Source organism: Microtus oregoni, unplaced genomic scaffold (genome assembly GCF_018167655.1).
Source record: "Microtus oregoni isolate MIOR12 unplaced genomic scaffold, Mior012 000022F_ref0000154, whole genome shotgun sequence".
Taxonomy (NCBI): Eukaryota; Metazoa; Chordata; class Mammalia; order Rodentia; family Cricetidae; genus Microtus; species Microtus oregoni.
Window position 1 is genome coordinate 2,624,120 of NW_024543081.1, and position 26,263 is coordinate 2,650,382.

At 38.7% G+C, this 26,263-nt stretch overlaps 1 protein-coding gene across 1 annotated transcript in view; it reads left to right on the plus strand.

The window, feature by feature from the left end:
- Positions 1-26,263, plus strand: part of Abcd2 (ATP binding cassette subfamily D member 2) — a 42,334-nt gene that overhangs the window by 9,779 nt on the left and 6,292 nt on the right. The window contains exons 4-9 of the mRNA XM_041672587.1: positions 3,956-4,121; positions 4,785-4,879; positions 8,405-8,550; positions 18,092-18,237; positions 19,454-19,538; positions 23,687-23,812. Coding sequence (XP_041528521.1) covers positions 3,956-4,121; positions 4,785-4,879; positions 8,405-8,550; positions 18,092-18,237; positions 19,454-19,538; positions 23,687-23,812 — 764 coding nt within the window. The remainder of the gene's footprint in view (positions 1-3,955; positions 4,122-4,784; positions 4,880-8,404; positions 8,551-18,091; positions 18,238-19,453; positions 19,539-23,686; positions 23,813-26,263) is intronic.

Here is a 26,263-nt window from a genome sequence, read left to right on the forward strand (position 1 = left end):
ATTCTTATTTGCCCAATTGGCTGCTTGGTTTATGTCAACCTGACACATAGCCGGACATATCCGGAAAAAGGGTTACTTAATTGAAACAATGTCTCTAATGAGATTGGCTTGTGGGGGTATTGTACGGGTTGTGGGAAGGCCTATATCACCGTGGGTGGGTAGTGCCAGCTGCCCCTTCTGAGCAGGTGGTCCTGATTTGTATACTAAAGTGGCTGAACTTACCATGCCAGCAAGCCTGTAAGCAGTACTCCTCACGGCCTCGCCTTCAGTTCCTGCCTGCAGTGTCCTGTCTTCAGTTTCTGCCCTGACTTCCCTCAGTGACAGAGTGTGGCCTAGCTGTTGTAGGATGAAACAAACCCTCTCCTCTCCAGGTAGCTTTTGGTCATGGTTTTTTTTTTATCACAGCAGTAGAAGTCCTCACTAGAACACACGCATTTCTTTTTTTTTTTTTTTTTTTTTTAAATAATTTTTTTATTAAGAAAAGAAGAAAAAAAACATAAACAAAAAACAAGTTTCCACCTCCTCCCAGCCTCCCATCTCCCTCCCCCTCCTCCCACCCTTCTCCCCCTCTTCCCACCCTTCTACCCCTCCCCCCACTCCTCTCCCCCTCCCTCTCCAGTCCACAGAGCAGTCCAGGTTCCCTGCCCTGTGGCAAGTCCTAGGTCCTCCCCCCTCCGTCCATATCTAGGAAGGTGAACATTCAAACTGGCTAGGCTTCCACAAAGCCAGCACATTAAGTAGGATCAAAACCCCGTGCCATTGTCCTTGGCGTCTCATCAGCCCTCATTGTTCGCCATGTTCAGAGAGTCTGGCTTTATCCCATGCTTTTTCAGTCACAGTCCAGCTGGCCTTGGTGAGCTCCCAGTAGATCAGCTCCACTGTCTCAGTGGGTGGGTGCACGCCTCGTGGTCCCGACTTCTTTGCTCATGTTCTCCCTCCTTCTGCTCCTCATTGGGACCTTGGGAGCTCAGTCCAGTGCTCCAGTGTGGGTCTCTGTCTCTGTCTCCATCCATCACCAGATGAAGGTTCTATGATGATATGCAAGATATTCGTCAGTATTGCTCTCGGATAGGGTCATTTCAGGTTCCCAATCCTCAGCTACCCAAGGAACTAACTGGGAACCTCATGTTGGGCACTTGGGAGCCCCTCTAGGGTCAAATCTCTTGCTCACCCTAAAGTGGTTCCCTTAACTAAGAATTGTGGTTCCGTGCTCCCCTATCCACCTTTCCTTTATCCCAATTCTCCTGATTCCCCAAGTCCCCCCTCCTTCCCTTCTACCTTTTCTCTCCCCATCTCCCCTTACCCCCATCCCACCCCACCCCCAAGATCCTAATTTTCTCCCCGGCAATTGGGTCTACTTCCCTTAGCCAAGAGGATAACTATATGTTTTTCCTTGGGTTCACCTTCTTACTTAGCTTCTTTAGGTTCACCTATTGTAGTCTCCGTGGCCCTAATTTATGGCTAGAAACCAATTATGAGCGAGTACATCCCATGTTCATCTTTTTGGGTCTGGGACACCTCACTCAGGATAGTGTTTTCTATTTCCATCCATTTGCCTGCAAAATTCGAGAAGTCATTGTTTTTTACCGCAGCGTAGTACTCTAGCGTGTATATATTCCATACTTTCTTCATCCATTCTTCCATTGAAGGGCATCTAGATTGTTTCCAGGTTCTGGCTATTACAGAGAAGCTTCTGTAAAGCAAAGGACATAGTCAATAAGACACAAAGGCAACCTACTGATTGGGAGAAGATCTTCACCAACCCCACAACAGACAAAGGTCTGATCTCCAAAATATATAGAGAACTCAAGAAACTAGACTTTAAAATGCTAATTAACCCAATTAAAAAATGGGGCACTGAACTGAACAGAGAATTCTCAGCAGAGGAAGTTCAAATGGCCAAAAGACACTTAAAGTCGTGCTCAACTTCCTTAGCAATCAGGGAAATGCAAATCAAAACAACTTTGAGATATCATCTTACACCTGTCAGAATGGCTAAAGTCAAAAACACCAAGGATAACCTTTGCTGGAGAGGCTGTGGAGGAACGGGTACCCTCATCCATTGCTGGTGGGAATGCCATCTTGTGCAACCACTGTGGAAGTCAGTGTTTCGGTTTCTCAGGAAATTCGGGATCAACTTACCCCTGGACCCAGCAATACCACTCCTGGGAATATACCCAAGAGATGCTCTATCATATGACAAAAGCATTTGTTCAACTACGCATTTCTTTTAAATATGTATTTTGCTAAACTGTCTCTTGCATTAGCATAAATGAATGTCTACAGATTGTAAAAATATATACAGCTTTAATGGGGAAATAGACTTACAGAACCACAGGTTCCTGTGGAGAACAGGAAAACAGAAGGGGCGGTGGGCTCTCGCTTGCCAGATTTATGTGTAAACATTAGCCCGAGGCGAACACGCCCCCTAATGGGCTGGGCTTATCCCTACAATCTTTTTGCCTCTATTTAAGAGCTCAAGACTTCCTTCCAGATACCATTTTCAAAGTCTTCCTTTAGATAGCTATACCATTAACGTACATCAATAAATGGTCAAATTACAGGCCTTCTACTGTGACACTAACACCTCTTCATTATGGTTTAAGTTTTACACACAAAGCTCTCAGCCATCTGCCAGCACCCGTGTGTTAATCTACAGATGTCGGTTACGAGACATCTTTTGTGACATGCGTGCTTATTGGTGTCAGTTTTCCAATTCTTTTGCTGATCCAAATGATACGGTTAAGACAAGTCACCTTTCACAGTCCCCTGATAGCAAGCTGTTCTGGCAGAATAGAAAACCAGCAGAAGTTTAGCCTAGATGGACAGCTGGTACAACCAGAGCAAAGTGTCTCTCTATGGAGCCTTGTGGACTAAAGCAGAAATTTGTTTCAGCTTATCTAGAAAAAAAATCATCTGCTTATAGCTAACCTTGAGCACCGAAGCCATATTTGTCTTCAGTCCAGAAGCTGGGTTGTGGGGTTTGTGCTGCAAAGGTCCTGAAGCCTCTCACTGGGCTCTCTTTCACAATGTGTCCCCTCTATTACAGATATTCCTCTGCTGAAACAGGAACTTTAGCAACATTTGGCTTAGAAACGTTTGTTTATAAATAAGACCCAAAGTACTTTTCTCCTATTTATTAAATTCCTTTCCATGCGTGTATCAACAAACCTGTTTCTTGATGTTACTTTTAGTTAGGAAAGCTGCTTCGGGTTATATTTGGAGACAGCAAACGTGGCTGGAAGAATTGTTTGCTTTTAATATTTAACTAATAAATAAAATTAGAGTCAATGTCATATTGGTTTTCATTGCTCTGTTTCGAATTTTTTGTATGTGTGGGTATTTATGGAGGAGTGAACTCTGAGGCTTCATATATGCTTGACGAGTGTTCCATCTATCACTAAGCTACATATGCACAGTAATGATCTAGTTGAAATAGAAAGAGAAAAGGGATGGTAATTGCAATACATGTTTTTAATCCCCATGCTTAGGAGGCAGGGCAGACAGATCTCTTTATGAGGCCAGCCAGAGCCGCTACACAGTGAGTCTCTGACTCAAAAACGAAACAAAAAAACAGAAAACCCAAACAAACAAACGGAAGCAAAAATAAAGAATCATCCTTTCATTTAAGCGGGACAAATCAGAAATGTGACTAAAAGACATGCATGACTCATTAATATTACAGAAGCTGCTCAGTTCATTTTTGAGCACTGAGGTAAATCAATATTTTTGTTTTACAACTCCAACGAAACCTATACCGATGTCTTCTTTATTGTCCCTAATAAGCTTCTTACCATGGCTTGTTTCAGTAATCAGATGTATTAGGTTTTTTTTTCTGCCATATACAATAAAGTAGACTCTTCAGCAACAAATTAAGAGGTTTATATGCTACATAATATTTTAGAGTATCTATTATGGCTCTATTATCAACTCATTCTTTACATATTGATTTTAGATCACTGAACTAGCAGGTTATACTGCTAGAGTCTACAATATGTTCTGGGTCTTTGATGAAGTGAAAAGAGGCATTTATAAGAGAAATGTCACTCAGGAGACTGACCAGCATAGCAAGAGTGGAGGGAACGTGGAGCTACCCCTCAGTGACACCCTAGCAATTAAAGGTAACCAACTTCAGGGGTTTTCATGATGTGGGATTCAGTGTCATCTTAGAAAAGGGCTTTTTCTAGAAAACAGATTTTCAGAGTTAAAGAAACTAGAATTTGAACAGCAAGCATTATTTAAACAGCGGTCTGTAATATTGTGCTGACAAGCAGGGAAGGAAGGAATCGTGGCAGTGATATTCTGGGAAATGTCTTCACGTTGTGTTTGCAGACAGCACACGTGGCTGAAAGAATCATTTGCTCTTAAAATCTGAGCTAATAAATAGAACTAATGCTACTGCCTTATTGTTTTTCATTATTCTATTTCTAAATGTTTGTCACGTGTTAAAATATTTCACTTCCTAATTCTTTTCTTGGAACAGTGTGGGTTTTTTTGTAGGAAATAGGGGAACTAAATAACTCTAATTGTATGGTTAGGTTACTTCAGATAGAGTTTAAACCTGTGAGGATAAAGATACTGGTTTTGATTATAAGATTGTTTTCTCAGAAATATTTTCTAAGTGGATTTAAATATAGATGTTAAATTGACTTCATATATTTTTTCTATGACTTATAGATGTGAATTATCTTTATAATCGAGTTTATCCATTCTGTTGTATTATTCAAATTAACTAGTAGTAACTTGCGATGGCCTTTGTAACGTAAACTATTCCTTGATTACAGGAACAGTTATTGATGTGGATCACGGAATCATTTGTGAAAATGTGCCCATAATTACACCAGCAGGAGAAGTGGTGGCTTCAAGACTAAACTTCAAAGTAAGATGATAGTCAAGAATCTTCTGGTTGTTGGCCTCACACTAATAGAAACCACTCAGAATTCATGTACCTTATGTTAAATACTTGGAGAGGAGCGTGTGGAAAAGGGGAAGTCACAAAAGGTATGCACAGTGGCTCAGTTGCAGCAGCAGTAACTTCCTCAGAGAGCAGAGAGAAAAGAGAACTCTGATTTTAGCTGCTTTAGTGCTAGGTTAAAAATCAAATTACAGATCACTGAGACCCTTCAAGGTAGTTTTGGGGGGAACAAGAGGAAATATCAGAAATTAATATCAGGAAATGAATTTTAATTTTTTATAAAAGTTATTAAGATATCTGTAAGACTACAGTCTTATATACTTTCTAAAAATATTGCCATTCCCCAAAGGTCATTCCAAATTCAGTTTATCTAATACATGTTTTCTAACTGTAATTTCTACTTTAAATAATCAGAAGATTCATGGATACAGCTTCAGGTTTTAATTCTGTTGAAAATAATTGATTTAATATTCTATATATTAATTACAAAGCTAAGAAGTACAAGAACATTTTGTCAGTCCACGGCTCTGATTTTAAGGCTTTGTGAAATTTAAACATACATTTAGAACTAAGTGTAAAATGGCAAACATGTTGTATTAAGTACTTCAGTCATTATGGCAGTGCACTGACAACTTAGAAAGAGGAAGTATTTAGTTGGCTCTTGGTTTCAGGGATCTACTTAGGGTTGAGCTGTCTCATGGCTTTGGGCCTGAGAAATAGCTGAACATCTTCCAGGAACGAGTACCAAAGGAACGTCCTTAGTGCACGCTAGATAGCAAGTAGGGAAAGAGAATGCACAAAGGGTCAGGCCAAAAACAATCTGAGGACACATTTCCACTGACCCTCTTCTTCTAGGTAGAACACATGTCTGAGGCTCTCCACCAAAATGTAACACAAGTTGGAGACGTAGTGATCGACACAAGATTTGGGGGGGACATTTCAGATTCAAACCATACCAACTAAAATGAGGGCAGCTGAGCTGTGTTTAAATGAAGGCATGATTAGACTTCATAACTCAATTCTGAATGTCATAATACTAATGATTTTGGAATAGATCTTAGTCTAGGTTTAATTATTAGAGATATATTTGCAATTGATGAAGGTTACTGAATGTTGAAAAGAGAGAATGCAATACATTAAACACAAAGGAAATTCTGTTAATAAATTCACGAGAAATAACTTGGTCGGGATTTATCATTTCAGTATAAACCTACAGAATGGTTTTATTCTTAGGATAGGACATGGGTACCAATTAGCTACTCACTTCAAATATGAATTTTTTATTATCTATTAATACTTTGGCAATTTAGATGGGAATAAAGCTAAGTGGTTAGGGTGCTTGTCTGGCATTCAAAGACCTTGAGTTCAGTCCCCACTGAACAACAAAGGAACAGAAACAGTCTGTGATTGTTATATGGCTCTGGGTTTCTGTGGTTGCTTTGTTGGTGTAGGTAATATATTACTGGTTCTTGTTGCTCTAATTTTTAAATAAACAGGTGACAGGGCCTGAATGTACTGTCTTCTAACTATACCCCGTAGAGCCCTCATACCCTGAATTAAAACCCGGAGCTCAGTCTCTTGTAGAAAATAAACAGTGATCCAGTAGAAGACTCTTACAGACTTTAAAAATACTATGAAGATGTACATTGTTACAACATACTGTTTGCTATTATATTTGCCCCTGGAAGCTGTATTTCAATCCTAATCTCCATAGAATAAGATAAAAAGTTGTGTTTTTTCAGTATTAATTGGGAAATACACAATTATTGTTTTTGATTTGTCAAGACAGGGTTTCTCTGTAGCTTTTGGAGCTTGTCCTGGAATATGCACTGAAGACCAGGCTGGCCTCAAACTCACAGAGCTCCACCAGTCTCTGCCTCCTGAGTGCTGGAATTAGAGGTGTGCACCACCATAACCTGGCTGGGAAATACCTACTGTTTAAGGAAAATTATTTTCATCTTTTTGTTGTACTTCAAAATTAAAATTTTGACTTAATCAATAAATTCAAAGTGTATTTAGTCAGCATTTTTTGAGAACTTATGCTAAAGAAACACATAAATATAACAAAGTTTTCCAACTTTAAAAAAAAACATGTTAAATTCCTAGGAATTCCTAATAGAAACTGACCCTTTTAGAACATTTTAAGAAGGTACTACTCCAAAAATCTTTTGGAGAGTGCTCATGCATCTGTCAAATTAATCATCAAGGAATCTAGAAGAGAAGAAGCAAGTCAGAATTCATTCTTTGCAGGTTCTCCTCAGGACCTTCTGGCATGCTACCAATTCTCCGTTGTCTTAGATTTTGGCATTTGTGTCTTCTCTATGACAGAAAGTAAGATATTTGTGTCCGTTCCGTGGAAATATAAACACATAGACATCCTATAGAGCTCCGCCTCTTGGCCTTTCATCTTATCTTCAGTTTTCACACCACTGATTATAAAACAGATCAAATCTGTAAGCAGTGTTGCTGTCCCTTGCTCTTCATGATGCCCTGCACGTGGGAGAGGAAGGCAGCCTCCCCATCCCACTGAGCACAATGCAGACACCCGAAGTCCAGCTGTTTAAATGTAATTGGTAACTAAGACAAATGACAAAGGGGAGCTTCTGATAACAAGTAACTTGTTTTATTAATAGATGATATATGTCGTATATGATTGCAATTCATATAAAGAGAGTGAATATTTTATGTGTATACAATCTTCCTAAGTGAATGATGGGCTCCATGACACCCAAACCTGATAACACTCAACTCCATTATGTAAAATTTCATACAAAAAAAGGTTCTGTATATATTCAATACAGGCACAACCTTTTTTTTCCCCTTCAATTATTTCAATCCTTAGATAGATGACTCTTCAGAACTAGAGTCCGGAATATGGAGACTTGCCTATATGTGTTTAAATCCAACCTCAACCATACTTCATGGTGCAGTGCCCTTGCTTTCATCTGGTTTTGTTTCATAAGTATATTTATCACATCTGTGAATGAAGCAGAATAAGAATCATCTTTTCTCTTTGACTGTGTGCTTTTGTAGCCTTTCAACCCTGAAGTAAAAACTTAAGAACCCAGCAGGCTCCTTGGGTAACTGTGCTTTGTAGTATATTCAATTATGAGTTGCATTTGGATTTATATAAATTTAATTAAATGGTGGTATAAATACAATATAATGTATTTTTAATTTAGACCTTATGATTCATTTTCCTTCCTGTGTAGCTCATTTCTCCACATGTGCATAGATCTGATAACGCTATCTCGGTTGAAGTGTTGAAGAGTCAGTGTTCACTCTAAGAAGATCCATTTTCTTGCAACTCATTTTACAATACTTTCAGCTTTAGAGAATTGTCAAAGCCAGACTTGACATTCTAATACTGATACATTTTCTTTAATATCCAATATTATCATGTGATTGAATGTTTAAATCACTTTTAAATGCTACCAAATGAAATAAATTATTAAGTATTGCAACTTACTATTTTATTTCTGACTTCAGGTAGAAGAAGGGATGCATCTTTTGATAACTGGTCCCAATGGTTGTGGGAAAAGCTCTCTCTTCAGAATCTTAAGTGGGCTGTGGCCTGTGTATGAAGGAGTCCTCTATAAACCACCTCCCCAACACATGTTCTATATTCCACAGAGGTAAGACATTCTTCATATTAAGTGAAGACCATTGCGTTTGCTCTTGAATTGTGTTTATTCCTCAGGCTCTTTGGTGTATGCTCAACTAAGGGTATTTTCATTGAGAGAAACTATTGAATAAGTAGGAATGAGTTCAGCTATCCCCAGAGTTCTTTTTCACTGTTTTGACTATAATAGATTCTGGATCAGTGCCGCTTCTTGTAGTTTCCACACTTGATAAGATGCTAAGAATATTCAAAGACTTCAGATGTCCTGGGAAAGAATAAATGGATCCAAAGAATAATTAGATGTCAGATTATCTTCTTGGAGATAACAATATAGTGCTTTGGTTCTATTCAGGTCTTTCCACCATATTACATACACTCACATGCCTGAAAATTCTCCATTCAAGCCTGAAAGTGTCCTTACAGTCTTTATTGTGATTATTCTACATAGTTAATAATTTTAACCACCTTAATTAAAATTGCTTTAAGCATGAGAAAATAAGATAAGCAAGGAACAGCTCGTTATTTTTGCCAAAATCTTTAGCCATTTTTCCATCATAACAACTACAGAAGTATCTAAACTCAACGTTATATATTTGGGAGTTTAAAGTATTTATTGTGGGTGAGAGAAAACCAGATATAGACAAAAGATAAGCTTCTGTGGTCCCATGAGTTCTTCAAGTGTCAGCCAGGTTCAGTAGATACTACATTACAGGCATTGCATCCGGGTCACCCGGTCTGCCATCTGGGCCAAGCAGACAGGACACAGTGTTCCCTCTGATCAGAGGACTTCATGGAGACATGTATTAGAGAACCTAGGATGGAAGCATGGGGCTAGGACACAAGTTCATGTCACACTGAGGGCTGGCATCTCACACGTTAGTCCCCTCTTCTCTGTCAGTAAAAGGTGCTATCATCCTGCCCTTTGGTCTGAGCTTCCGACCATAAGCAGCAGTTAGAGTCTGTGACATTATTTTCTTTCAAATAGGACTCATGGCAGTAGTAGCATGATGCAGTCTGGTGTATAGGAAGATGAAGAAAAGTGTTGGCTGAAAATGTTAAATAAGAGCAGTGTTGTTGGTACCCGAGTTTAACACAACTCAAATGCCATGCGACACCGTAAGCACTGTTTCTTCTCTGTCTTTTGGGTAACCCCGGTTTTCTACCTCAGTTTGAGTTTTATAAATGAATGTAGCAAGTAGCCTGATTTCAATGTTGCACCTAAGCCATACGGTATAGAACCACGTGAAAAATTTTCCATCAAGAAATGTATTCTTGATGAAAATGAAAGCATATAAATAAAGTTTGCTTTTACCCATTGAATATTTTATGTATTGTATGAATGAAACGCTTTTGAATCTACATGTGTTATAGTGAAAAGAGTTTCCTAAGTAGTGGGCAAGTTTATGAAGGTGACTAAATTAACCTTTACCCTTAGAGTGAACAAGCCATGATGTTTAACAATAAACAGAAATTGTTAAGAAATTTTTCTTATGAAATGTATTTTTGCCTGAGCAAAACTTCCAACTCTAACCTAGTTTAAGGAAAAAAAATAAGCAGGAGTAGTCCATATTTTAGTTCTTACATGATTATTGTTTTAAGTCAGTTCACCTGATTATGCATCTAAAGGCATGGGAAATCATATTTACACTTAAATTTTTATAGAGTCACATTCCTTCCACTTTTGCTCAACATTTATTTAAAACACAAATGCAAGTCCAGTTGTAGTGTTTATTTCTTATATTCTAAAAGCCAGTGATTTTTTTCAAGTAAGTTTTCAAATGATCACAGAAGATTTTATTACTTAATAGAAGATAACAATATGACCCCTTTTAAAATGTGTGTCAGTAAATGAACTTAGATCATCAAACAAATGACTACTATGATTAATTTTTCCACGACTCCCTAGCAATGGAATGTAAGCTAACTACTAGTTTGGCAGAAAAATCAATGCAGAATTCAGGCCTGTGTATGAACTCTATAAGTCATTAAACCGATTCTACAGTTAATCATTGTGATAGAAGTATTTCTTATTAGAGAACGGGTCTGTTTATGCAGCAATTAAATGCAAAATGCATCGCTGCTTTCACTGGTGAAAATGCAGTAGGTTTTATGACAGTGGGTTTCTTATATTATGTAATAAGCAAAATAAAAGTACTCGGGGAAAAGTTCGCAGTTGGTTTTGGACCAAACCTTCACACACAGGGACCAACACAGAAACGCTCCTCTGACTCATTTTAAAAATTGGGAAACATGAAGTCTTGAAAAATTGTGAAATTGCACTTGCATTTTCTCAGTTGGTGTCCTCTAATGCTTTAGCAATGTTCATAACAAGAACCAGATCATTGGGAAACTGGGCCTTGGTACATGAAGACAGAGTTGGTCTGTTTAAATTGCATCCACGCCATTGTCCCTCACCCTGTGTTCATCGATGACAAAATATAAGAACTGGAGCAGCCGTAGGTTTTAGGACAGAATGTTTCGTCTGGAAAGTGCATTAGCCACCTTCCATCTGTGGGCTGGTGAATGGCAAGAGGCTGGGGCTTTGCTCAAGTAGTACTGGGAACCTATTCTGGGACTTTCCAAGGGAGACCTAATGTCCTGCACCATCTGAGTGTGCCCCTTAATCAGATGGCTGATGCTCATCACCCCTACTGGACCAGCTTTCATGAATCTCAAGAAGCATCTTCCACTTTGGTTCCACTTTGGTATATTTCCTGAATTAGTTTTTTAATTCTTGGTACCTTTTCTCTTCTTCCCAAGCCTCTAAATATAGGCTGATATATATAGACTCTCTGCTCTTGTTTTCACTTCTTCCTGAATTTATTGTCTATGATTCACTTACTTATCCCTTGGTGAGTTTCTGTCTGTAGCTGTCACAGCCCCCAAAGTCAACTTTACAGTTCTACGTGTATTTAACTTAGTTTCCTAGCTAACCAATACTATTAATGCACTGACCATCATCAAAATGAGACATTGAAATACGGGATGTGGGAGAACCTAGAGGAAAGGAAGGAGGGAAGAAAGAATGACAAAGGGGCACTTTGCATCCCTTAGTGGTACTTTAGCTAGCCTCCAGGGATCATTAGTATACGCACATTCTCTTTTCAGCAACTTCTATGGTTGGGCACAACCCAGCCTGGAATTGGGTTTTATATGTTCCTGTCTCACTCTTCTTTGAAGGAAATTATCTCAGGAGAGAGGCGCTAACGAAGCTCTTACTACTCAAAACGGCATTCCCATAAACTACATCAAAGAACCGGAGATAGACTTAGACTTCCTACAGTCATATTATCGAAATTTGTGTACATACATATGTCTAAATTCTGTCCATCAGTCACTCTGAGTCTGAGAAATAAAACATTAAACAAAGAAAGATTATATACAATCTTCATAAGGCTTGTATTAAGCTGGGTGATGGTGGCACACACCTTAAATCCCAGCACTCAGGAGGCAAAGACAGGTTGATCTCTGAGTTGGAGGCCCGCCTGGTCTACAGAATGAGTTCTAGGCCAAGCAGGGCTACACAGGGAAACTCTGTCTCAAAAACAAAAGCAAAAACAAAAGGAATTGTATTAAATTAGCCAAACTTCCTGCGGGTGGGAGGGTCTTGTGTTGAACCCATGCCTCAGGCATGCTGAGCACACACTTCCCCACTGAGCTTTGCTCAGGACTGAATGACCACCAGATTTCCTTCCTATTGGCAAATCTGCCTGTCTGCTCTGGCATCTTACACTATAAACCATCTGTCGATTTTGTGACTTGCACTAGGTATGTTGCCTAATCCTCTTTGTGATGGATAAATGTCAATTAGCAGTTCTTTTTTAAAGAAATTGCTGAAGCAGCCATGAAGGCTGTGTAGATCTAGATCTTGAGGCTAATTCCTTGCTTTCTAATACTAGATGCAAACTGTTGGATGAGGTAATTTTCGTAATAGTAAATGTCTTTTCGGAGTTGAGTATCTCTTATTTCACTAAAAACCATAAGAATGTTAGGAATGATATTGTGCACTCAGAACTCACATCTTAAGCTTGCTGTGCATGAAAAAGCCCGATAACATGATTGGTTCAACCTGCGCGTTTTTTTTTCAGTGATTGGCAGTGAGTATGGTTTGCTCCGCCTTCTTCCTGTTTGGTCACACGGCTGGAGAAATGGCATATCACTCTTCAACTTTACACTCCCATGCCTTAGAGTTAAAACTGTTCAACCTTTATCAGTATTATCCAGTTAAACTATATAGTTTTGAAATGCTTGACTCTGAGCACAAAGGTAAAGATTATACTCTTCCATGTTCTTCTCTTCTTTCCTCCGTTGTCTCAAATATAGAATAAGCAAAATCCAGAAAAATCTAGCAAACAATAAATTATATCAAAAAGAAATATCAAAGCTGGGCGGAGGTGGCACACGCCTTTAATCCCAGCACTCGGGAGGCAGAGGCAGGAGGATCTCTGGGAGTTCGAGGCCAGCCTGGTCTACAAGAGCTAGGTCCCAGACGGGCACCAAAAGCTACAGAGAAACTCTGTCTCGAAAAACCAAATATATATATCAAATACTTCAGTGTTAAGACCAGATAATGAGAGTCTAAAGCAAAATTTAAAAATATCTAGGATGCTTTTAATAACTAATAACTATGAAAATTTAATTACTGGGTATGGATTTGATCTCCAATACTTTTACTAAGACAGTTAATCATTTTTTAAATAAGTGCAGGTATAAGATATCACAGAAAAACAATTACAGTTCATTGCTAAATTCTTTCCCAGGAGGAACAAACTTTCCTTCAGACGTATATACTTTAGATATTTCTATTAGCATCGTGAAGACTGGGTAGGACGTGAAGCATTACAAAGCTATCGTTATTTTGCCTCATCAGCAAAGATGATAAATTTCTAGTAAGATAAATTTCTCTCTGTAAACCAGAAGAAATTAGATGATTTTGAAATATCTATAGAAATTATAAGTATTTTGATGAAGTTACAGATTTACTCTCCTTTTTTAAGAATGAAGGCATCTGAAGTATTGAGATCTTGGAAGTCCTATAAACTACACAGGTGAACTAGAGGCTAGCCAAAGAAAATCTACATAAACCTGAAGTACTTTGTTAAATACTTAACAGGATCTATCTTTTACATCTACACAGACACCTATTATCCATTAATCACATTAAGGATAATAAAACTTACTAAGGGCTAAAAGTCCACAGGCAGCTATCCGATGAGAGTGAAATATTTTGTATTTATTTGTTCTTTTTTTCCCAAGAATTGTTTTCATTGCTGGGGATCAGCCAGCACTGCATGACAGGCAAGTGCTCCCCCAGAGAGCTACACCTCCATCCCGCCTTTGTTTTGTTTTCACTTAGAGAAGGCAAGAGAAATGAACTTCTTATTTAAATGACGATCACTTATTGAGCACCTTCCTTCGTGCCTGTGTTACAGTAAACAGTCCTGCCGCATTGTCTCGTTTGGCCGCTTCACTCTGCACTCGCGATAAGTGGAATAAAATAAGTGACTTCACAAACGAACAGGGTCAGGTTCGGAGTTGAGTGATGGAGTCTATGCAGAACCACCCCTCTAGAGCCCTCTGTTATCACAACCGTTACTCTACACTGTATAGCACAGAGTGGTGGATGCTGAAGCACGGACAGGAATGACGACTTCATCAAATGCTAGCCGTTCATCAGGGTGTACAGCAAAGCCTTTAGCGGTGTTCATAGACTGGATGCACAGGTGTAATTTTAACATTGCAGTCTTGGCTGTGCCATGTGACGGAACTGCTCTTTACATTAGCATCTATGCTTTATGCTAAGGTGGAGGAGACCTGCACCTACCGATGTGGGTTACGTTAGAGCTGGCATCGATTTCAAGTCAGTAAGCATTCTCTTTCCTAAGGTCCCGAATAGTCACTAAGCTGCAAAGTGGTCCTACTTCACATCAGTGTTAGTGCTATGATTTGTAGGTGTGAATTTAAGATAATTCTGAAAATGACTGCTTAAGGTGATGTGTGTAAGCAAATGAACATGCACAGTATTCTGCTTTAAGAGAATGTGACTAGAATGGATAAGGAAAGGAGAGAGGGCTGAAGGAGAAACTTTAAATGTAGGACAGGAATGTGACTGGGGATGGTTCAGTTCTTTTGGAAAACAGCTTGGCCGTTGCCCAGAAAGATCTTTGCCGCACAGTTTCTTTTATTGGTTTATACCCAATGTGCATAATTCTCCAAAGCAGTAAACAATGAAATATCCTTCAGGAGATGAATGAATGAATCAAATGTGGCTTGCACCTACAATACAATATCATAATAATATTCAGCTCTAGAAAGGAATATAGCACATTCTAAGACACACTTGAACCTGAGAACATTTTGCCATTAGGGAGAAGTCAATCGCGAAAGAGCACACATTGTGTGAATCTGTGTATTTGTTATATTCAGAATAGGCAACTCCATGGAGACGCGAAATAGACTGGTTACAAGGAGCCGCCAGATGACAATGTCTGATTCTGGCTATGGGGTTTCTGGAGGTAGGAGCCAAGAAAAGTTTTCTCAAGCTGGGCATGACGGCCAGTTGATCTTGTGGATGTGTTAAAAGCCACTGAATCATAGACATTAAAGGCTGATATGAAATCTTAAACACATGCCAAATTAAACAAAGATATTCAAGTGGTTCTTTGCATTTGCGAAAATCTTTTATGTTTGTGTGTAGTTGAAACACAAACATTCTTATTTCAAATAATAGATAGATATAATACAAAACAATTATGTTCTAAGAGTCCCTCAAAGAAACACTTTGTAAATGCTGTGAAAAAATAAGTGGACATTTAGTCTGCAAACCATGGTTTGTATTTAAAGCCTTTCTCCTCAGCCAAACATACAGGGCTGCTGTAATTTTTTAAATATTTTAAAGATGTGTATAAATGTTTTACCTGCATGCATTTCTATGCACCACACGAATGCCTGATGCCCTTGGAAGTCAGAAGAAGGTATTGGAGCCGCTGGAATTTATAAATAGGTGTGAGCCGTCACATGGGTACTGGGAACCAAACAGGGATCCTCTGAGCCACAGCATCTAGCTCTTACTGTCTGGATAAAACAGACACTTACTTAGGATGGCCCGGTGTTCCTGACAGAGCTGCTCTAGTTGGGCACAGTTTGTGAAGTCCCTGCCTGTGTTAGTCCCCACTACTGCTGCCACAAGTCACCAAATACTGGCGGTTTAAACCAATGAAGAGCCAAACTGGATGGTCCGGTGGATAAGAGCACTTGCTGTTGAACGCAAAGAGAAATTCACTCTATTGCCTATATGATCTGATTGTTAGAAAAAATGGCCTTCAGATACTCCAGGTGAGAATGGAGTTAAGAAACTGTTTTGAATCATTTTATAATTTCTTGAAGCTCTGTAGCCAGTGTTTCTTAACTTGTTCCATTCCTATCCTTTTCCTCCTGTCTTCTGTTGTCATGGTATCTGTTTGATAGTGATAAACAACAGTCAGTTCCTTGCTTCTCAATTAATTTTAGCTAACTGTTTAGTTAATTTTATTCATCAAATAGTAACATTTTAACATGGCTATAAAATCAAAACTTGTATAGAAAGGGTGTGGTGCATGCCTTTAAGAGGTAGAAGCAGGTAGATCTCTGTGAGTTCATGGCCAGCCTGGTCTACACAGGACAGGCAGGGCTACATAGGTAGGCCCTGTCTCAATGTCTCAAGAACAGAAGAGAAAGAGAGAGAGAGAGAGAGAGAGAGAGAGAGAGAGAGAGAGGGGGGGAGAGAGAGAGAGAGGGAGGAGAGAGAGAGAGAGAGAGAGAGAGAGAAACAGAGAGAGAGAGAGAGAGAGAGAGAGAGAGAGAGAGAGAGAGAAGAAAAGATGTTTAGATGTTTAGAGAACATGTTTACTCTATCCATTTCACCTCCTTGGTGACCTCTTTTCTGGCTTGCTTCTCCTGTTTCCTCCTGTAGGTGAAACCAAAGGTGTGTATTTATATCACCTTCATCTTCTTTTCATAGAAGGTGACAAACTGTCTACTGGTGTTTCTCAATTGAGGACAACTTTGTGACCTAGGGGAATTTGCCCCATTGTGGAGACTTGTAGACAGTGTTTAAAATCATGTTCGAGGCGATGATGCTGACACCTAGTGGATAGAGACCAGGTGTGCCACTAACCTTCTCTAAGCGGACGCCAAGGGCAAGGACATCCAGTCAGCTTGTTGAGGCTGCTAGGAGACACCCAGCTCTGGGTCCGCTTTCACCTTTTCCTTTGCAGCTGAATGGTGATCACAGAACTAACTCTGTTTCTTCCTGGGTATCTGTCTGGCCTCTTTAGTGCCTCACAGTAGGTCCAGATAGAGGTCTTCTCAGGAGGTAGAGATAGTCGATTCAAGGATTCTCTCAGCCTGCTCCTTTAACTAGGCTTTGGATATTTTGACCCTGCAAATGGCACTGCAATGGGTAAGCTCAGGAAAGTTTTCCTTTTTGACATTTTTAGGAGCATATCCTCCGAGAAAATTCTCAGAAGTAGGTCAAAAGGCAAATGACATGTCATTTTGCCAGATTTCCCGCAAGGAGGTTGGATTTTCACCATGGTATGGGAACATCTGTTTTTCCCTTGGGCCCGTCAGCTGACTGAATTATCAAGCTGTTGGATTTTTTGCTAGTCTGATAAACAAGAAAACCAATGCCATATTAATTTACATTTTCTTACTAATAATATTGTGCCTTTCAGTTTGTTTGTCTACATTGCTGTCAAAACTCCAAGTTTTATGTTTAATGTAAATAATTTTAGATGTACAGAAGCAATCTTTATCAGATATGGCTGTAATAGTCAGTGTTTTTTAGATGAACAGAACTGACAGAATGACAGACAGATAGGTAAATATTGATTTGTTTAAGGAAAATATTTAAAAGGGATTTATTAGAGTGGCTCACAGGCTGTGGTCCAGCTAGTCCACCAATGGCTGTCTACCAAGGGAAGTCCAAGAATCCAGCTGTTCAGTCTGCAAGGCTGGGTCTCTCCGCTGCTCTTCAATATATGCCAGGATCTGGAAGAAGTAGGCACTAATAACAATGAGGGAGTGAACTCGCCAATGAAAGTGATGACAAGCAGGCAAAGAGAGAACGCTTCCTTCTTCCGTGTCCTACATAAAGGCTGTCACCAGAAGATGTGGTCCAAGTTAAAGATGATAGATCAAAAGATCAGAACTGAAAGTAAGTCTTCCCAATTCACATGTTTTAATTAAGAAGAAATCCTCACTGGTGTGCCCAGACCCTTGGGTTTTAGTCAGCTCTAGATCGAGTCAAGTGGACAACAAGACTAGTCATCACAGTGGTGAAACAAAATAATTTTGCTGCAGAAAATAATCAGATGATCGCTTATAAAAAGCTTTTCTGTTTGTATATCTCTACTGTTTTCATAAACCAGGTATTATTTTGAAGACTCGCCAAGAAACATAATATAATCCTATAAATTGAGGGATAAAGTCTGCTGTGTTCCAGCCAGCAGGCTGTCACCCTGGGTTAGCTAACATGCCGTTGCACCAGAACTCACATGCTGGGTTTTTTGCAGGCCATACATGTCTCTTGGAAGTCTGCGTGATCAAGTCATTTATCCTGACTCGGTGGATGACATGCACGAGAAAGGTTACACTGACCAAGACCTAGAAGGCATTCTGCACAGTGTCCACCTCTACCACATAGTTCAAAGAGAAGGAGGTAGAGTATGGCATTTTTTAAAGTGTGGTGTAACTTTATTTACAGAGCAATTGTGGGCTGTGAGTGATGGTGTGCACCAGTCATGTTAACACTTGGGGCATGGAGGCAGGAGGGTCAAGAACAAGTCACCCTCCCCAGTGCAGCAAGTCTGAGACTACATCAAAACATTGTCCCCTCCTCCACCTCCAAAAAAGCATCAATTAATTAAGTAAGTAAACCTAGCTTTGGTACTAGTTACCAAATACCCAACAGAAACAGCCTGTGGGATGCATTTCCCCTCTTGCTGAATGTTTTGGGGGTGTCCCTCTGTCATGGTGTAGAGGAGGTGCTACAGCACAGTTCTCACCTGGGAAAGCCTCTGGCTTTCTCCTTCTTCTCTCCCTTTTGTTTTCCCTGAGCTTCATCCCGGGTCTTCTTTTTCAGTCAAGTCTCTCTAGAAGTGCTCCCTCTAAAACACATAGGCATGCTGCACAATGGGGGACTAACTCTAGTCAAGGTGACAATAGTGATGACTGTCCCAGATGTGTATCAAGTCTGTCTTTTCTGTATATGAGATACTATTAGACCCTTGCAGCTAAGTAGGGATTTCTTCTTGTTCTGTTATAGATATTCTGGTTTTGCCTGTCTTGTGATTAATATGGCACCTTTCCCTTTTACCAGTCTCTGTAACACCATATCTAGCACTTAAAGACCTTGATATTTACATGTATAAGTATTCCTTAGGTCACCATTGTTCTAGATGTATGTAAAGTCTATAATGAAATATTTGCTAGCCAAGCTCTTTCACCTTACATTAAATGTCATTTTGAAAAGTAGATTTCACACAGTTTGTTTTCAGTCCCACAACCTTTCTAATATGTAATATATATATATATATATATATATAATCTTTAGGCAAGAAATAAGAGATTAAATAACATGTAAAACTTCTTCATTGTAAGTTTCTTTAGAATAAGACATATATGAAAGAGTGGGAATATGTATATGTATGAGCTTTCAATTCAGCTGGTTTCTAATATCAAATTTAACATAATATACTCACGCATATGGCTCTGGAATCTATCCATATGCTTTACAAAATACAAAGCTCTTCCCATTTTCAATCAAAACGGGCCAAGAACTGCTAATCCAGAATAGAAGTAGTAACAAATCAGCAAAGTATCCGTAACTGTGTGTATGTATGTATGCATTTATTGTTTGCTCGTTTGTTTTTCAGGATGGGATGCTGTTATGGACTGGAAAGATGTCCTATCGGGAGGGGAAAAGCAGAGGATGGGTATGGCCCGGATGTTCTATCATAAGTAAGTGTGCTGTGCTCAGAAAACTATGATCCATTACTGACATAATAAAATATTCAGCAGGATTCAGCAGTCCCATCTTAGGTTCCGTAATATCGGACTGGGAGACTGGAGAGATGGCTGGATCCGTGGCAAAAGGTGCCTTCCACCAATCACAACCTGAGGTGGATCTCTTAAACTAGTGGCTCTCATCCTTCCTAACGCTGCAACCCTTTAATACAATTCCTCATATTGTGATGAGCCACAACCATAACATTATTTCTTTCCTACTTCATAACTGTGATTTTTCTACTGTTACGGATTACATTTGATATGCAGGATATCTGATATGCTACCCCCAAAAGGGGTTGTGACCCAAAGATTGAGAACCACTCCCCTAGACCCATATGATAGAATGAGAGACCCAACAATTACTTCACATTGTCCTCTGTCCTCCAGATGTACCATGATGTGCACACTCACACACAAACACGTAAACAACTGTAGTACATAAATCTAATAAAACAAAGACAGGAGGAGACAGAGGCACTGAATGACATTTAAAAAAATATCTTAAAACGTGTATAAAATTTATACTTTTGAGTGTCTATTTTTTATTTCACTAATCACTCCGTATATTTCAGCTTGTAAGATAATAGCACATATTATTTATCATAATTATATGTTTATTTAGAAAACATTGATAGATAAAAAGAATTAGAAATATTTTATCTCATTAGCTGTCAAAACCATTGTTAAATTTTTGAATAACTACTTCTGGTCTTACCAGGCACAAGTTGGTAGTAACCTTAATTGTCTTTATGTGTTTCATAAGTTGCAGTTTATATCCCTGCCTTAGTTTCATATGCTATCATATGCCTCTCTTTGTTATTCTTTAACACTTAGCCTGAGTTCGCTATCATTGTTATAAAATGTATGTATTAAGTATATGTTGTAGGTATATACTTCAATAATCTTTTGTAAATGTAGGAACCTTATGTAACCAACAACTCAACCAAGACAAAGAATGTGTTTATTACCCTGGAAACGGCTCTTAACCCCTTTTTTGGTCCTGTTCTGCATATGCCCATAACTGTTCTGGTTTTTCTGCTTTATAACATCACATAAATGAAAGCATGCACTATGCAATTTTATACATATCTGTGATTTTTAGGAAAGAAACATAGTTGTCTTAATACGTATTATAATAATAAGTTGCCATTGTTAGTCTGCGAATAGACAGTCTTTTTTAAAAAATGAACCGGATTTTTTTAACTCCGGACTTTTCCTCCTATGATTTGAAATGCTGCCTTCTCCAGTGAGATTCAAGGGCAAACAGCAGCTTGACATTTATGGCCAGCTGTTAGCCCATCTCTGTGAACTGGCTTGAGTTTCATCCCCAAATACTCAGTAATATGATCAGCAACCTGTGAAGGGTGATGTGGAAGATTGCAAGTGACCAGTTTCCTTTTCTCTGTGTTAAGAAGATAACCCGATATTTCAAGTACCTGTAATTTGGAATAATTGGGATTTGTGATTGTGAAGGGGTGTAGGTCTAACATAATAATGAGTGAAGATCAAGTCAATTCTGTGAGATCGAGGAAGACAAGCACGTTGTTAAAAGGCAGCACTTTTGCAAAAGAATCAGATAAATTAGAAAATTAAACACAGCGAAGGAAAAGTGTATTGTTGAGAAACTGCATCTTCCCATCCTCACAGGATCAGCAATAAGGTCATGACTATGAGATGACATCACATACTGAACTTTAATAGGAAAGATCTGAGCCAGCGACAACAGAGAACTCTGGCCAGAGATTATACCATGCATACTATCATAAAGCATAAGTAGAATATGCTTTATGAGAGTCTTATGATTTTAATATTTAAAGAATGACCAGGGAAATTCTGTCTTAGAAGGATAGCTTCATTCTTTTACATATCCTATGCCATTAACAATACAGCAAGGGGGCAAAAGAGAAACAAAATCTAAGAGATGACATCATTTAATACTATGAGTATTTGTTCTGTAAGTGCCCAATCTCTCTCTCTCTCTCTCTCTCTCTCTCTCTCTCTCTCTCTCTCTCTCTCTCTCTCACACACACACACACACACACACACACACACTGTCTAAGTCTGCCAGGAAAACAAGTATATGATTCATCTTACATTCCTTAGACTAGAAGTTGCTGTAACAACAGAGTATAAAATATACTTTTCTCTATTTAAAAATAGCATATCTTCTTTAGTTCAAAATACTCTAACAAGCAAGACAAAATACAATAAACAAAGGGCTTCATTAAAAAGAAAATTTTACCTAAATATTTCTCTTTTATTCTTTTTTTCATCTTTTCTCCTTAACTAAAATCACAAACAATAATTAACACAGAGAAAGAAATAATATTTTATAAATACTAACAACTCTGCTGTTGTCTTGGGGACGCTGCAGTGATCATTCAACACTTTCTTAATCAACCCCATGGAGCATTAAAAATGCGTTAACCCCTGCATCTAGGAGCCTTCACCATCTCCAGGATAGGTAACAGGATCCTATTAATCAGCAAACACGTGTTAGGAAATAACTTACAATGCCAAGTTTATGGAAAATTAAAAATTTCTACTGATTTGGTGTTAGAGGCCATGAGTTTGAAAGAGAATAGGGTGGGGTACATGGGATGGAGGGCGTGAAAGGAAAAAAAGAGGAGAAATGATGTAATGATAATCTCAAAAAATGAAAATTAAAAATAAATAAATATAATTTCATGGTGAAAACTGGCCTGGAAAACTTTGAAACTAAAAGAAGCAAAATCACCCAGGAGAAATAAATGACAGGAAATAACCAAATTGAGGATTGAAATCAATGAAATAGAAATGAAGAAAACAATGCAAAGAATCAATGAAACAAAGAGCTGGTTCTTTGAGAAAATCAACAAGATAGGCAAACCCTTATCCAAACTAATCAAAGGGCAAAAAGAGAACATCCAAATTAACAAAATTAGAAATGAAATGAGGGACATAAAATTCTGAGGAAATTCTGAGAATCATTAGGTCATACTACAAAAACTTGCACTCCACAAAATTGGGAAATGTGAAAGAAATGGACAATTTTCTGGAGAGTCCAAAATTAAATCAAGACCAGTTAAACAGGTTAAATAGACCTATAACCTTCAAGGAAATAGGAACAGTCATCAAAAGCCTCCCAGCCAAAATTAACCAAAACAAAACAAACAAAAAAACAAAAACAAAAACCAGGACCGGGTGGTTTCAGTGTAGAATTCTGCCAAAACTTCAAAGAAGAGCTAATACCTATACTTCTCAAATTGTTCCACACAATAGAAACAGAAGGAACATTGTCAAACTCTTTTTTATGATGTTACAGTTACCCTGATACTGAAACCACACAAAGACTTAACCAAGAAAGATAATTATAGACCAATCTCACTCATGAACATTGATGCAAAAATGCTCAATAAAATACTGGCAGACTGAATCCAAGAACACATCAAATAAGAAAATCATCCATCATGATCAAATTGGCTTCATCACAGAGATGTAAGAATGATTCAACATATGAAAATCTAACAATGTAATCTGCCACATAAATAAACTGAAAGAAAAAAAACATGATCATCTCACTAGATGCTGAAAAAACAGTTGACAAAATCCAGCACCCCTTCATGATAAAGGGCTTGGAGACAGTAAGAATACAAGGAATATATCTAAACATAATAAAGGCAATATACAGCAAGCCAACAGCCAGCATCAAATTAAATGGGGAGAAACTCAAAGCAATTCCACTAAAATCAGGAACAAGACAAGGCTGTCCACTCTCTCCTTATTTATTCAACAAAGTTCTTGAAGTTCTAGCTAGAACAATGACACAACGAAAGGAGATCAAGGGGATACAAACTGGAAAGGAAGAAGTGACCCTAATTTTCAAAACCAAAATGAAAATACCAAATGGTAGTGTTCATATAGACTCAAGTCTCAGTAACCTAGGTCGGGTTGCTGGGCAAGTAAAAAAATAAAGAAAGAAAGAAAATGAATGAAAACAACTGTGTTTGCTTTGCCACGTCCACCATAACCAATGTCACATTCTTCCTACTCCCTGCTGTACAAAGAAAGACACAGTTTCCAAGAAAATTCATTCATCTCTTTGTATTTTTTTTTCCCAGACCAAAGTATGCCTTGCTGGATGAATGTACCAGCGCCGTGAGCATTGATGTGGAAGGAAAGATCTTTCAGGCTGCTGTGGGAGCTGGGATTTCCTTACTGTCCATAACACACAGACCTTCTCTGTGGTAGGTGCTTCTTGGATCCTACTCTGGATGGAAGCTCTATTTGTTCTTCTTAAAGGATAACTTTGCTAAATTTCTCCCTGTAGAGTATAAGGTATTTCATTTCTTTTCTATCTGTCCTCTGATTTCCCTAACACTTTAGGTCCCCCCGGCCTAATGTAACCTTAACATGGTATATGGAAATGAGTTCCTCTAATCATTTTGAAAAGTTACGTGAAAATCTGATGGTTTATCTGAACTAAAAATCTTTATAACACTAGAATGTACAGTGAAAGATTATGGAGTGGTGTAAGGCTACTCAATTCTTTCAACGTTTCCTTTAAAATCTGGGGAAAACATAAAAACGTTATAACAATACTTCCAAAACTACCAAGTTAGAGGAATCACAGTATATAGAAACCATTTTTGTTTTTGTTGTTGGCTTTAAGAAAAAATGAGCCTGGTAGGAACTGGCATTAAATCTCCCTTCGCCATTATAACAGTGTTGAAGAATGAAGGGAAGGGTCAGAAATCATGAATGATTTTTGTACTGTTATCTACTTAAAGGAGAAGGCCCTCTCAGCAAATACCTTTAACCCACTGAGCCATCTCACTATGTCACTGTCCCTAAACTTCCTATTTCAATTATATGGTTATGGGGTTTTTTTGTAAATTTTCCTCCTTGAAATATAAATACAGTGTTTTCAATTTAATTTTTATGTGGACTTATATGTTAAATAGTTAATATTTTGGACTCATTTTCTTATTATTAAAAATAATTTTTTTCATATTCTATATTCTGATCACAGTTCCCCCTTCCCCAGCGCCTCCCACCTTCTCCCCCTCTTCCCTACCCACCTAACCCACACCTTCTATCCCTCACCAGAAAACAGGCAACAAAACAACAACCAAACAGACAAAAGAAAAGAGCCAAAGAAAAAGCCCCCCAAAAAATATAGACAGATGTAAAGACACACACTTCTGTTCACATAGAAATTCCATGAAATTACAAAATGGGAAACAATAACATGTAAGCATAAGGCCTGTAAGGTTAAAAAAAACACACACACACAAAGCATTATTAGAAAAAACACTCCACAAATATCACTGAGTTTGTTTTGTGTTTGAAATCTCCTGCTGACATGGGGTCTGTCCTAAAGTGTGGTATGTATTCATTCCCAGTGAGACTCCATTGGAGAAAGGTATTTTTTTCTTTGTGAGTGGTTGTCGATTGGAAATAGCTTCTGGGCTATTGTGTTCACTTCTTTCAACATTGGAACCCATCTGTCTTAGGCCTCCTTAGCAGGTCCAGGGCATGTGACAGTCTCCGAGTTCATGTGTGCTGTTGTATCTAGAAGGCCTTGTTTCCTCAGAATTCTCTCTCCTCTCTGGCTTTTAAGATCTTTCAGTATCCTTTTCTACAGGGTTTCCTGAGCTGTGGGGTGGGGATAGGGGTTTTATGGGGACATCCTGCAGAGGACTGAGTGTTCCAAGGTCTCTCACTCTCCACACATTGTCCAGCTGTGAGTGTCTGTAGTTGTTTCCAGCTCCTGCAGGAGGAAGCTTCTGTGATGATAGTGAGCAATCCTTTCTTTAGTATATCAGCAGTATTTGGTTTTCCCCTATCTAGTCTTAAGTTCTTGGCCATCCAAGCAGTGTTAGGAAAGGGTTCCATATGATGGAGTGGGTCTTATAGTGGCCAGATAGTGGTTGGTTATTCCCATGTCTTTTGTGCCACTATTGCCCTGGCATACCATGCAGGCAGGACACCTTTGAAGATCACAGTCTTTGTAGCTGGGTCGGTCCTACATTTCTCCTCTGAAAGTGTGCCAAGTACCTTCCAGTACCATAAACACCAGTCAGTAGTGGTGAAGGACCCAGATAGAGACCAACTTGACTTCTCTGTGGTTAATGAGTTGTGTAGGTGTTGTCTTTAGCAATAGGGCCTTACCATCAGTCTGTGGAGAACAACTGGTTGACATGGCCTGGGTTATGGGTTTCCATATTGCCCCTTTGGTCAACAACTCAATTAGATGTATTACACATCTGGTGCTGGATAATGTATTTGGTGGCAGGTGATGTTAATATTGGAACTTTGTCTTTCCCATTACTTGGTAATTCCATTTAGATGTCTTTCATGTATGTGTATATATTTTAAGAAATTTCCACTGAAATAGCTTTCCATACCCTTCAAATACCCCCTAGTTTTACCTTTTCATCCCATATACCCTACGTCACCCCCACTTCCCTTCCTTCTCCGTTTAATTCTCTCATCCAGCCCTTCCATCCATGCATAACTATCTATTCTATTTCCCATTCCTTAGGAGGTCCTTCCCTCCCCACTAATCCCTTACTCCATAGCTAACCTCTGTGGTTATAAGGATTGTGACCTGTTTTTTGAAAACTTAACAGCTAACATCCATACATAAAATGGAAACTGATTATAAAAAGCTAACTAGTTATAATAAATAATAA